The 14,746-nt window shown below is 34.9% G+C and overlaps 1 protein-coding gene across 2 annotated transcripts in view; it reads left to right on the forward strand.

Moving 5' to 3' along the window:
• ABCB1 (ATP binding cassette subfamily B member 1) overlaps positions 1-14,746 on the forward strand; it is a 49,456-nt gene that overhangs the window by 12,576 nt on the left and 22,134 nt on the right. Inside the window, exons 1-13 of one of the 2 annotated variants that reach the window (XM_050338860.1) lie at positions 28-158; positions 571-683; positions 1,406-1,466; positions 2,761-2,908; positions 4,234-4,300; positions 6,907-7,098; positions 7,768-7,939; positions 9,065-9,189; positions 9,897-10,068; positions 11,663-11,776; positions 12,779-12,889; positions 13,951-14,076; positions 14,264-14,467. In XM_050338860.1, coding sequence (XP_050194817.1) covers positions 595-683; positions 1,406-1,466; positions 2,761-2,908; positions 4,234-4,300; positions 6,907-7,098; positions 7,768-7,939; positions 9,065-9,189; positions 9,897-10,068; positions 11,663-11,776; positions 12,779-12,889; positions 13,951-14,076; positions 14,264-14,467 — 1,581 coding nt within the window. In that variant the 5' untranslated portion in view covers positions 28-158; positions 571-594. Of the gene's footprint in view, positions 1-27; positions 159-570; positions 684-1,405; positions 1,467-2,760; positions 2,909-4,233; positions 4,301-6,906; positions 7,099-7,767; positions 7,940-9,064; positions 9,190-9,896; positions 10,069-11,662; positions 11,777-12,778; positions 12,890-13,950; positions 14,077-14,263; positions 14,468-14,746 lie in introns of those variants that run through there. The other variant, XM_050338923.1, reaches the window with a different exon arrangement.

Here is a 14,746-nt window from a genome sequence, read left to right on the forward strand (position 1 = left end):
AATTGGAGTGGGAAAAAAACCGACAGAAAGCTATTTGTTATCTCTGTCTTACGTAACAAGAGCAAAGTCCAGTCATGCTGTGTCTGAACCATCTTAATTCTGCTCGTGTTTGAGTAATTTTTCAGAGGACTGGACACAGAGCAAGAACAACCTTCCAGGTATGTCAGTAGTTTGAGATTTTTTATAAATAAGAGATATTTTATAAATTCACTGATGTCTAAAATTGGGACAAATCCAATTAACTGGATAACAGTTAAATCTTTTAAATAAACATTTCCTTTCTCCTTTATTTTGTATATCTTTGCAAATTGCAGAAAATATTATGCTCGGGTCACTCAAATGAAATGAAATGAACAACCTATTGTTATCAAATGGATACAAATACAAAATGTAGGTGTTCGAAAAGAAACAAAAACTCTGAACTGTTCTCAACATGCTTATACTTTTTCATTATGAGGATTCACTTTCAATGTATGATGTTAATAAATTTACTAATTTCAATAAGTATCTATATTTGAGATTAGTGTCCTTTGCTTAAGGTTATATATTTCTCATTCAATTATTTTACAGGGAGCTATTTTCAATAAATTTAAAATGCATTCTGAAGATGAAAAGAAGAACTATACTGTGGATGGAAATAGTTATGAGGTCACCATCCAGGGTCATGAATACGAAGACAAACCGTAAGTATTCTTAAACATTGTAAACATTCTGTATTGAAGCTTATAAGATTATTTTATATAATATTTATTTTATATTATATTTAATTTCATTTGTTTATTTTACTTTATTTTTCAGAAAAGCCTAATAACAATAAGCTTTGTATCAAATTGAGAGTAGCATTGATTGACATGTTTATTGGTGCAGAAGGACCCTTTATCTTTTTCTTGTAAGGATTAAGTGTCCACAGTATTGACTAGAGTTTATTGAAAGATAAATCTGAAATATGACAGAATTTATGTTGGAGTGAACATCTTGGATACATTTATGTTATCTGCTAAACATTATCTTAATATCTTTCGCATGGCAGGGAATATTTTACATACCTCAAAAATTTTATGTATTCCCCACCCGCTGTTGATTTTGTAAGTTATTGTCCCCTTTCCTATTTTGAAATTATATAGTGCTTCAGTTCACAACTTCTCTGACCAGATAGTGGAACCACTGAAACAGGTGAACTGGGGAGAACTTGACTTAAATTTACAGCATTCAGGAGCTGATACCTGGTGATTTAAGGTATTCTCAGGAATGCTCAATAAATCGTATTCATTTTAAACACAATTTTTTGGCTGTAAAATTATTTCGCAGTTATGTTTGAATTGAACTGCTTTAATATGTTGCACTAGTATTTCTGTAAAATGTCATCCATTTTTAAATTCACTAAAATCATCACGCCTTTTCTTAGTGAGAAAAAGAAGAAGCAGAAGAAAGGGGAAAAACCTAAGGTGGTCAGCCCGTTTGCTCTGGTAAGATTTATTCTTTCTGTATATGTGTACCTATATATACATGCAGGCACATTTCAAAAGGCTAAACAAAAATTATTGCAGTTATGCTAGTGTACTGCATCTATGATACTGTCTGTACCAAAAATTTTGAGACTGCAGAATACTGGCTGTAGAATAGAAATCAAGCAGTTCTATTTGTGGATGCAGTTATATTAAAGAAGCTGTCTTATTACTGTTAAGGATTCTTAGGAGTCTTCCCTTAGTAAACGATCATGCTAAACACACCCATAACAGCTTTTTGCTTGTGAAAGATAGGGATTTCCATGTGCAGTCATTTCTTCTGACACAATAAAAAGGGCAGCCATGTATCTACAATTATGTGTGGTCTTATCCTCTAAATTACCAGAGTCAGGTACTAATTATACTAATTAGGCCCATCAATCATTATTCAGTCATCTGAATCAGCAGTAAAGAGTGACTCCGTGGCATTGACAAAACTTAAAATTAAGAATTGAGCACTAAAAAGTACTTTAAATTCCAGATTTTTTTTCTGTATATTTAAAAAAAAAAATCACATTATTTTAATATTTAATCAAAATTAACCATAGGTCCTCTTTTAGTACTAGTGAAATATTTTCTGGTTTTGTAGGTTTTGTATGCATGATACACAGCAATGATATTGCAAATAACAGACATAAAACTATAGTCCATGATGCTGGACAACGCCCAATTTCTTTGCTATATCAGCTTGCACTTGTACAATTACATCATAGGACAATAATTTATACCAATAAACATAGTATTTTACAGTACAGAATAAAACCAATGGCTTTGTAATAGATTAACTCAAGCTTTATTAAGTTCAATGGCAGGAGGATTTAGGATTTCAGCACATTTTTATAATGTCTGTAGTACATTAGGAACCGTTTTTCTGACTCCATAATAATGAATTTAAAGCAAAAGAAATTATTGCCTTAATTATCACAATGCCATTAAAATTTCTTATAATTTGAACTTTATATGGTGAACTTACAAAGGGCAAATTTCTTATGCCTATGGCCTTTCTTACCCAGGTGCAAATATTAATATAGCACACCTCTCTAGTTTTGTGAGTTTATAGCATAAAAGTGCTTATATTGAAAGGATTTATTCCTGTACATTTAAATTGTTTTGTAAACTGAATTTCTGATAAAGTTATAGTTTTGTGACAGCAGGTGTACAACTGATAGCTTTGTCTTTACTTTCTTGACTTTGTAGACATAGCATTGTGTTAGTATTCTAATACAACAGAATTAATTTCTCTTCTCACTCACAGTTTCGATACTCCACTTGCTCAGACAAATTATTAATGCTAATAGGCACTACTCTGGCAGTAGCCCATGGAAGCGCTCTCCCTATTGCAATGATAATTTTTGGTGATATGACTGACAGCTTTGTTGCTTCTGAAGACTTTAATTTTACAGGTAAGAATATATCTGCAGTGATGAGACCAATGGCTCATATTTAAAAAAGAGATGGGGAAATTCAGGCATGTTGACAGGACATATTGATGTCAGAAACCCCCATGCTATACTACCACACAAATTAGTAAGTCATGTTCATTGTAGTAGCCATACACTATATTTTGGGGGATTTTTATCGTATTTTTCAGTTTCTGCATTAATAGATTTTATTTTTGACTTTTTTTCCCAATTATCTGCTACAGTGCACTTTCAATAAGTCATGTTTAACTGTGGTTGTAATAAATACAAAGTGGCTGGTTTTCCATCTCTTCAGCATGGGCTCTTGTTGATTCCCTTGCATCAAATCTGACAATTATAGTTTATGAGGTGAATCAGATCAGTAGGTAGATTCATCGGAGATTCACTACCAAAAATAAAAGTACTAATTTTCTCTGGGATCAATTTGTTGACTAGACTCATTTGCTGAATCAGAACTGTGAATTCAAACACAGAGGAGTGCAGGCATGCACTGCTGGATGCAAGAGGAAGGAGTGGTACTGTCACTTTGGTATAAGCACATAGATCAGATTATGTTGTCCTCTGAACTGAGAGCATTGGTAGAGTGTGGGTAGTTTTTTTCATCAGTCCTCCCAGTCAAAGGGAAAGGGTTTGAAAGGGCCAATCAAATCTTGTCAATCAAAAAATGATTACTGGACCGGTGCCCAGGGATTCAGTTACTTCAGACCATGGGACTCACATTGAGAAATCCCTTCTCTTGGGGTCTGGGGGGGTCCATCTGTCAGAGAAGAGGAAGAGCATCTTTGGGCATAGGTTTGCCCAGTCTTTAAACTTAAGTTGCCAAGGGAGAGGAACCTCAGTCCATCCCACTCCTACCAGTGCGATGCCAGCAGCTGCAAGAGATGCCTGGAGCCTGGAGAGGGGACCTACCTATGACTTGAATGTTGAAATGAAAGGATACAGGCTCTTCTGGAAGAACATTTGGGAAGATGAGAAGAGGGTGTCACCTTCTATGCCAATGACCAGCTGGAGTGCATGGAACTCTGCCTGGTGTTGGATTCCTTCTAACCCAACCCATTCTATGATTCTATCTGCGCTCAGGAAGACATTTTAATCTCAAGTTACCCTCATATCATTTTGTAGTCAATGGAGTTATGACTAATCTTATATTAGTAAAGTTCATTAATTTTTGTTAAAATTTTCTCCTTTCATTCAAATCAACTTGATTCCAAATGAGATGTAACAACTCCAACTATGCTGCCCAGCATGCAGGAAAAGTAATTTATTAAAGCTTGCTCTATTAAAAGTATTTTCTCTTTCTTTCTAAGGACTGAATATTTCTCAAATGAATTTTACTTCAGAAATTCTCGAGAAGCTGGAAGAAGATATGACAAGGTAATTAGAAATTGGTATTTCCTCTTTTTTTAGTGTAGGCACACATTTCTGTTCAAGCCATTCTTCTCCCAAGAATATTTTGCACACTTTAAGGAACACAAAAACAATGATTGATTGAATAATATATTTACCTAAAGTTTGGCACATGAGATTATTTGAGGCACTGGGAAGATTCTTGAACATCCCCAGCCATTCCCCAAAATTTCTCTGTCATCTCTTGCTCTCACCCATTTTGCCCCTATTTCAGAGGTGTTCTGTGTTCCAATTACATCTGCCTTGCCTTCTTTTTTACTTCTCTTCCTCTGAATTCATAAAGAGTAATTGTTATGATAAAAAATTATGTTGACTATCATCCATCGATTTCTTGAGCTGTGGTGATTCACTTGCAAAAACCAGGATTTAAATTGTCAGATAGTATCTACTTTGCTGCCAAAGCATCAAGTGCAACTAAATCGCTCTCTACAAATACCTGAAAGGAGGTTGTAGCGAGGTGAGGGTCTGTCTCTTCTCCCGAAAAATAAGCAATAGGGCAAAAGCAAATAGCCTCAAGTTGTGCCAGGGGAGGCTGGATGTTGGGAAAATGTAAATACCTGATGCCTACTTGCACAATATTTTTAATGTCTTATGTTTGCTCTAAAAGAACTTGAAAAATAGTTGTTCTTACTACATATAAAATTATAGAACTTGTATTGCCCATTATTTATTTGCTGAGTGACTTCTCCCTGTCCTTATCACAACCCATGAGCCTTTAATTGTATTTTTCTCCTCCCTGTCCAGCTGAGGAAGAGGATAGAGCATGTTAAGTTGGGCACCTGTCTTCCAGCCAGAATCAAACAACCACAAACATCATGCATGCCACCTTATCTTTTAGACATTAACTCTGAAAGTACAAGTAAGAATAAAAACAGCACAAGTTTCTAATTAGAAATAAATTGTTTAATAAGGAACATCTTGGCAGCACTGGAATAGGTTTGCTTTTTTCAAAGCTTCTAGATAGAGCCTTGAGTTAGTGATTCCACTGGTTTGAAGAAGCAGATGGTTGTACCCACTCCTTGTTTCTCTAAGAACGCCTGCCAGCAGGTCAAATAATAATAAAAACTATTTACAAGGACAAAGTTCTCACAGAGGTGTGTTCAAACACTGAAATATACATGTGGACTTGGTTGTGTTTGTTAAACAACAGCTTTCCCAAACCCCTACTAGTTCTCAGAAGAAAAATAGGTATTACTTTACAACGCAATGAGCATTTACTCTCTGATTAGTTTCAGCAGTGAATTTACAGAATATGTTCCATCAGCACAGAATCTGTCAAAGATAGGAATTCCTCTTGATACAATTTGTCATGAAGCAAAGTCCAAGCATAAATCAATTCTTTGAAGTGATAGAACATCATAAAGTAATTGTCTAAAGTAATTTCTGCTGAATTTAAACACAGTGCTCTTGGGTTTAGTTTGGGAAGGTTTTTTTTTAATTTTATAGAGTTTCAATGAAGCTGAATGTGATCAAAGTCAATATTCAACTAACCAGCATTCTGTTAGGCATTAACCTGCTTTTATTAAACAGTTTTGATTAAATGCATTTTATAATGAGTATAGTTCCAAAGTCCCTAACTAAACTGTATGGTATCATAGCCACAAGAAAGACTAGATTAAAATTTGAAAAGTTTAATCTGTAAAGCCATTCTGTCCTTTTTTGAGCAGAGCATTTGCACACAGATTCCTGCAATTTGCTCCTGCCAAGGAGCATGTAAGAGTTCTACAGAATCAATATGCATAACTTAGTACACAAGTGAAAGTCATTAGAGTTTTAAAGTTTTTTTCTCATTATTTACTTTTATATAGATGCAGTATTCTTATAATTACAGATATATACACCATGAATATTTAAGCCTTGGTTTTGGTCACACTTTACAAATTGAATCAGTTCAGATATATTTTTCTGGTTTAATTCTGGTTTAAGTTCACCTATAACTGATTCTGATGTCAATCATGTATCAAATCAAAATTGATTTAATTCTTTTTGCATAGTTTAAAGTTGTGACTCAAGTTGTGTTCCAGTTTGAGAAATACAGTGGTTCACACACTCCTGGTTTGGATTTGACACCCTGCTCATTGCACAGGGCTGAATTAATTTAAAAGTAAAATATCAGCTATGCACAAAATAGAGAGGAAAAGAATTTTTGATCCGATGGCATTTGCTTGCAATAGATATAGTACATATAGTAATGCTGTATTTTCCAATCAGGAAACATTTCCAGCATCCATCCATATATATATTTCTGTAGGCAGGCACATTGTATGATGTAAATGTGCATGTAATATAGGTATATATGATTAGGTCTGTCCATGGGTGTTAAAAATGCTAAGGATTTTTTGGAATCGACACATATAAGTGAAAATGGCATTGCATCCTGTCTAACTATATCTTTGTTTTGGTTATTGCAAAAAAACCCCCTGACATTAAATACTTTTCATAGAAAACTTACCAAGTTTTACAGAGATCTGAAACAGAAGAAGAAAGCATCATGCTAAATTCACACTGGTGAGGTAATTAAAATCAATGTAAGAGGTTCTTACCTTTTTTACCCTTTTTATTTTTTCTTTTAGATATGCATACTACTACTGTGCAATAGGAGCTGCTGTTCTTCTTGCTGCTTATTTACAAACTTCACTCTGGACCCTAGCATCAGGTCGGCAAATAAAAAAAATTAGAGAAAAATTTTTTCACGCAATTATGAGACAAGAAATTGGATGGTTTGATGTAAATGATGTGGGAGAACTTAACACTCGTCTTCTAGAGTAAGTACACTATACCTTTCTCAATGTTATTTTACCTTATTAAGCACATAGGAGTTACGAATTTTTATTTTTATTTTCACTGTGAAATTAAATTTTCGAGTTTTCTCATGGAGAGTCTCAGAGAGTGAATTTCTAATATTTTTCATACTGGACCATCACAAGGAAGTTAGAAAAGCATTTTCTTAAGTTTCCTTGAACTCTGAGGGTGACTAAAGCCCAGCCTATGCAGTTATCCCTTGCAGGAGAAAACATAGTTCATTTCTGTGCACACTGAGGACTGAATAAGGTGCCAACTGACCCCAGCAGTGTGAACAGCTTTAACTGCTTGACAAGATTTTCTCTTCTCTTTCCCTTTCTTTTATTCCCAAATAGACCACAAGTGCCAAACAGATCAAAAATCTGGAATTAAGAAAGTGAGAGTAGTTTTGCAATGTAGAGAGAATTTCAACATTTTCAGACAAAACTAGGTTTATAGAATTACAGTTTTACAAGAAAGGGGGAATTTTCTTTGACCACACCTTATAGTGGTTTACCTTGAAGAAAACTGTTATTTGGAAACAATTGAATAATAAAGAATGTCCTCCACACAGGTGATCATGTAACAAAACTGAAAACCTTTCTTTCGCTTTCTACATTTTTCCTCCTTTCTGGATCTGATTTGTTTTTCAGTGACGTCTCCAAGATTAATGAAGGAATAGGTGACAAGGTTGGACTTCTCGTTCAACAACTAACAGCATTTATAGCAGGATTTATTGTTGGTCTCATAAGAGGTTGGAAATTAACCCTTGTAATACTAGCAGTAAGTCCTGTCCTGGGACTTTCAGCAGCCCTCTGGGCAAAGGTAGGTTAACATACACTCATTGCCAGGTTTTATATTAATAAGAGATAACAAAATAAATCTACATATCTGAAATTCTTAGTGTTAGAATTTGTTGTTTAGTCCAATTATAGCTTTAGATAACACTTAAGTACATAAACCCTTAGATGAACTGTGTATCAGTACCCTCATGTTCAAGGCCAGGTTGGACAGGGCTTTGATCAACCTGGTCTAAAGGAAGGCGTTCCTGCATATGGCAGAGCAGTTGGAACTGGATAATCTTTAAGGTCCTTTCTAAACCCAATCATTTTACGATTGGCTAATTCTATGTAGTTTGAATAATATCATTCTCATAGACTGGACAGCCTTATTTGATTTGAAGCTGTTTCTGCCAATATAGCACGTTCTATCTAATACAGAGAAGTAGAATCCACACATGTAACTGTTTAACTACATCCACATAAGTACTTATTCTGTTGAAAGGAATAATTACTCCTCCTGAAAAATAAGGGAATAACTTAGAAAAAAACTTGGTCTCAGACACAGAGTTTCTTTCAGAGCTGCTAACAGCTTTGGTAAGAAATTTTAGACAGACTTAGATGAGAGAAGGACCAAATTACCGTGGGATTAGACTGACTTACATTTGTAATTTGAAAGTCTTCAGATTTTTATAGTATTTTATTTCCCTTACATTTTAAAGGTCATGAAAGGTTTCTCTGTCTTGAGTGAGTATATTGCAGAAAAGGTTAGAGAAGCATGTGCCGTGTATGTCTACTGCCTGAGTCTTTACAGACTGTGGCCAACTAATGTAACCTGTAGGGCCCTCTCGCTAATGTAGCCAGAGATGAGAATGAGTTGAGAAGATCTGGCTGGGGAGAACCAGGACTCACTAGGACTAGTCATCTAATCTCCTGCACCAGGTGAAAGCAGAGTGGAAAATCCAGCCCTTACCTGTTTTCAAAGGGTAACATTTAGTTATTTGATTGAATTTACAATATACTTTAGGATTTGGATATTGCACATTCTGCACTCATACATAATATAATCAAAAGGCTTCCTATTGGAAGAAAGTAACTGTGATAAAAGTCATTATGAAGTGATTGGGCTCATTCTAATTTTCCTATGTCAAAACATTTGATCTTATATTAGGTTCTCTCTGCTTTCACTGACAAAGAACAAGCTGCATATGCAAAAGCAGGTGCTGTTGCAGAGGAAGTTCTGGCAGCAATCCGTACTGTAATAGCTTTTGGAGGACAGGAAAAAGAAATTAAAAGGTAAGAGCAATATTTGCTTTCATCAGTGGATTTTAAAGTACTTGTTTCAGATACTTTGAAGTTTTCTGGTATCTTTGTTGTTGAAAGTCTTGTTTTCTGCATTTTTACATAATGGAGGATTGTCAGTTAGAAGTTATTCCAATGTTCACTACATGTTGAAAGACAATTAGGTACTTTTTTAGAAAAAGTCAAAACAAGTAGATATATTGTCTCTGCTTTAGAGGGTAAACAAAGTACTTCAAACATCACACAGCGAGAGCTTTAGACAAAAAAAAGGCCCTGTCATGAGAAGAGATAACGATATCCTTGGTAATCTGATTACTCAGTAGATGTGAAGGTGCTCACAAACGATATCTCTATTTCCACTACTGTAAAACGTAATTCTTGTGATTTATTTTAACCTTTTGTCTTAAGTGGTTCACTATCAGAGTTCACTGACCTTCAGCTTATTTAAGGAACTTGAATGCCAAGCCCTGACCTGCAATGCCCTTTTATTTCTACATATCATGTTGACTGATATTGGCCTTTTAAGGAGTTACCTTAGATTATCCTGTTCCAGGGCTATCTTTGTACAGTCTTAGGTTAGATATTTTATATATTCTGATGTACTTTGTGAGCATGCGTGTCCTAACTCATCCACAGAGTTTTTGGTACTGTGTGCCATGGTACAAGTGTAAGTCTAATTTGAACTTCTTTCTTTCTTCCAGATACCATAAAAATTTAGAAGATGCTAAAAGAATTGGAATAAGAAAGGCTATTACAGCTAATATTTCTATGGGTGCTGCTTTCTTACTGATTTATGCATCATATGCACTGGCCTTTTGGTATGGAACTACTTTGGTCTTAACTGATGATTACACTATTGGCAAAGTTTTGACGGTAAGTATTAGTTGAGTAAACTCTCAACAACAGTGAGAAAAGCACACTGAATTATGTAATGAGAACTTATTTGAGTTTAACAAAAGTTATGGGCCAAAACTGGCAACGTAGCATCCCTTCTTAACAAAAAAGATTCTCACCACAGAAGTCTACATGTTTCTAAAGCATCTCAAAATCTATATGGACTCAAAATAAAACTTACATTATTTTCAACTGTTCTTATGTATTTTCTGACTTTCTTAAGATCAGACTGATATAGAAACAGTTCAATCCAAAGCTGAAGTACAATACCCTTCCTAGTTGCTATTTGCTTTCAGATTTATGGGGCTGAATATATTTTCAGGATGCAGAAACAAATACTTTTTGTTGACTGCTGTATGGTCTAAATAGATAACTTTTTTTACGTTTTGTGCTATGAGAGCTTGGAATCACTTCCCAGTATTTTTAGAAATTGAGGGGGATAAAAATACACTTGTGACTAGGAAATATGTAAAAAACCCATAACTCATAAGTCATAACTTAAATTCTTCTCTTGATGTGACAACCATTCTAATTTTGTGTGAGATATCAAAAAAATAAGGTAAGAATAACTTCGTTAACCATAATAAAAGCCCAGACAGGTGACCATATGCATATGTTTATTTATTTTTTAAACTGCCTGTTTTGATTTGTTTTGTTTATGAATCACTGAAGTTCATGAAAAATGTCTCTGATACGTCTTTTTGGCTTTTTGGAACCTTTTATGCAGGGTGGCATATAGAACACTCACTGAGGTTCATGACCTTGTGTGTAATTTATTCTGCTCAAAGTCTTTGCAATTTCAATTGTCTATGTTATAGTTCATTGAATGGTGGTTTTAAAGCAGGGATGGGAGGGTGTGACCCTATCATGTGTCAAATCTGTGAATAACCCCTATTCAAGACAGTGGCTGTCACGGACTTTGCTCTGTCATACTATGGCTGTTACGAGCTCTGAGAAGCATCATTTTATTACCTCTTTTTTTTTTTTTCTCATACTAACTGAAAGCAATAAACTATACTGCACTGAGAAAAAAGTTGATATGTTCTTTTTCTCTTTCTTGTTTGCTTGCACTCACTCTCATTGAAGCAGAGGGATCCTTTATTACTTTGTGATGGAAAAGCTGGATTTGTATTCTTCTATTTCATTGTAATTTTAAAAGCGGACTGATAGTGCTTTGCATATCTGTCTTGGTTTCACTGGAAGATAGGTAATATACTTTCTGGTCTTCAGAATGTCTTTGGCCTAAGAATGAATTAATACAATAGTATCCCAAGACATCAAGTGCGAGTCTACATTTTTCGGCACAGATTTTACAAATCTCAATCACCTTTTCACTTCTTCTCAGTATGTTTGCAATATTAACGTTGTGCATGAGCTCAGTTCTCAGCTGACTCTTAAAAAGCCCTTTTCTTAATGTTATTCTCTGTTTTCAGTTTTTCTGCAATTCTAGATTCCTTAAACTTCTGTTAACAGTCATGGAGCCTCCTGATGCAAAGATATCTAAAGTAAATAAATAAATGTAATTCTCTGGTTAATAAGAATGAATATATGTCACGATAAATATTTCTTTCAGGTCTTTTTCTCTGTATTGATTGGAGCATTCAGTATTGGACAAACTGCTCCAAGCATAGAGGCTTTTGCTAGTGCAAGAGGAGCTGCCTATGTGATCTTTAATATAATAGACAATGTGAGTATCCTTGCCCTTGTTATTATTTCAAAACTTCTTTTGAAGAGAAGAGACCCTTCTTTTTAAAGATAGGCACTATTTATGGATATGAAATTAGTAAGAATAAATATCTGTGTGAAATAAGCAGAAATATAAAGATAAAACCAGAGAGAATGTATAATTATTAGTCAGTTCTGCTTTGTCTTTTAGAATTATCAGTCCTTGCTTCAGAGGTAGAAGTACTGGATCTCTGAATCACTTGGTTTTGAAGGATATCCTCTAATGTTTTTATCATGAAGGACATATCTGTGGTGCTGTAATCACATGATTACAGACGATGTAGATATATGAGCATAGATTTCATGGTATCAGGGACAGCCGTGGTAGTGTGAGTGCCAGCAAATCAATAAAACACAACCTGGTAAACTGGATATGGACCTCAATTGCCAGGAGATTCTAAAATCAGGGAAGCTGCGATTTTGCTAGCTAATGAAGCTAGCAATTGAATTAATGAAGCTAGCAATATGAAATGCAATTGCATGTTTTGGATTATTGTTAAAGTATACTTCAAGTTTTAGACCCACTCTGTACACAAACAAACCCACTGATAATTCAGAAATCTGCTTCTGAGTAATGATCAGCAGATCAATTGCTTCTCAGACGAATTTTTTCAGCAGAAAGGCCAAAGCTATAAATGAACAGTGTATGAACAGCTCATTAGAGATTATCTACTCAGGTTAATCATCAGGTAGTAAAATGAATCTCACATTATGACTAGCTATGGGTACAGTCTTAAAGACATTTGCTAAATTCACACAAGAGCTTAATGGAAAAATTATAAAAGTATTCTTGCATAAGCCTATCATCCATGCAGCAATGAGGGAGCAAAACATCATGCAATTTATTTATTTCAGAAATCTCAACTAAATTACTTAAAAACCACATTTAATATCTCTGCAGAATAATGGTGCACTCCAGGACTTCTTTATGAAATGGGGTTTTTTTGTATTTTATTTTGCACAGGAACCTCAAATTGACAGTTATTCAGAGGCAGGTTACAAACCGGACCACATTAAAGGGAATTTGGAATTCAAAAATGTTTACTTCAATTATCCATCCAGACCAGATGTTGAGGTATTGTAAATGAAACCTTATATATATTACAGTTAAAAATATAGATCATTTGTTGGGGAAAAAAAATCATTAAAAAGTGACATATATTAAATTTTGTTGAAAATATAACAATTCCAAGTTGATTCTCTAATGTATATAAAAATACCTTACCATCACAGGGATTTTAGCTGGATATATTTACACCTCAGCCAGACATATTAAGTTTTCTATGTAACTTTCTGTCTAAAGCTATAGTAAGCGTGTCTGTGCAAAAAAACATAAATGTGTTTTTCTATCAGAACCTAAACTTACATCCTAACCCTATTGTTTGTGTATAGTAATAATAATGAAATAGTAGGTTTGAGAGTACTTGCAATGCAGCTCTCGATGACTGTGCATGAAACAGTTAAAGAAACAAATCCAGCAAGGACACACTATACATGGAATAGAGATCAGAATCTGTATTTTTCTGTCTAGACAGATAATAAGTTGGCTTTTTGAAGCACTGTCATAAAACCAGAGTCTTAATAAAGTGGAGATGGAAGACATTTGAATGATTTCTGAAAATATTTTCATGGACAGTGTCTTTGCACTATGTGATTATTTCCTTCCTTACCTTGAAGGAAAATCACTGGCCTTGATAAAACGATCTTTCTTACTTTTGATAGGCAGAAAGAAAAGACACAGAGCTTTTAACCATGACTTTTACATAACTTCCCTGTAGTTTGTATGGTGCGTTAAAAAAAAGGGTGAGGCAACATGATACAGGAATGTTGCATCATATGGTTTCTATATTATATTTTAGTTATGGGTAGTAATATTATTATTTCATCATATGAACTGGTTCATGAGAGAGGTAATTGTGAAATGTGTTGTATAACACATTGATATTGGACCAATTGTGTTGTAAATGTAAGAAAATTAAGCTGAAATTTAAACCCACATGTTTATAAATTTTATTTTGTGCCGGATTCTGCTACAAATACAAAGGGTATTTTATTGTAGTCTTTATATTTTCATCAAATTTACACTGATATTTCTGCATACTGTTATGTTTTTGATTACCTTTCCTATGTGCACAGATACTGAAGGGCTTGAATCTCAAGATTAGTTCTGGCCAGACAGTGGCCCTGGTTGGCAGCAGTGGCTGTGGGAAAAGTACAACTGTTCAGCTCATCCAGAGATTTTATGATCCCAAGGAAGGCATGGTAAGATACCTCAAGTGAAATGACTACTGTGTATGTCACACTTGTTGAAAGCCTAGTTCTGGCCTCACTCACCTTGTTCCAATGATATGGTAAAGTCTCACCTAAAAAGGCATGTGCCAGCATGGAAAGAGAGGTTCCTTGATCAAAACACTCGGCAAACAATTTTTGTCTGCTTCCTTTTGATTAGGTTACCATCGATGGGCAGGATATTAAGACCTTAAATGTAAGATACCTGCGGGAGATTATCGGTGTGGTGAACCAGGAGCCCGTGCTCTTTGCTACCACTATTGCAGAAAATATTCGTTATGGCCGTGAGGATGTCACCATGGAAGAGATTGAAAAAGCTACCAAGGAAGCCAATGCTTATGACTTCATCATGAAGCTACCCAATGTAAGCAGATCAGTTCTCCCACTGAAAAAATTTCTTCTAAACCCTCTTGTGCCAAATAGTTCCTCCAATTAGGAGGAATGCTTGTTGAGAGAGGAAGCTATCCTTGGAGCTGTGGATATGCAAAGCTATGCAGAGCTTCCTCATAACTTGTGAGAAGAATGTTAATTTTGTATCTTCAGGTCATGATTTAGCAGGTATTTGAAAAAGTATTAGGATTCCAGGAACACAAATGATTAGGCAGGTTTATTCAAGTGCGTGTTTATTCCTGTGAAGGAAGGA

Source organism: Myiozetetes cayanensis, unplaced genomic scaffold (assembly GCF_022539395.1).
Source record: "Myiozetetes cayanensis isolate MyiCay16 unplaced genomic scaffold, myiCay2020 scf1, whole genome shotgun sequence".
Lineage (NCBI taxonomy): Eukaryota > Metazoa > Chordata > Aves > Passeriformes > Tyrannidae > Myiozetetes > Myiozetetes cayanensis.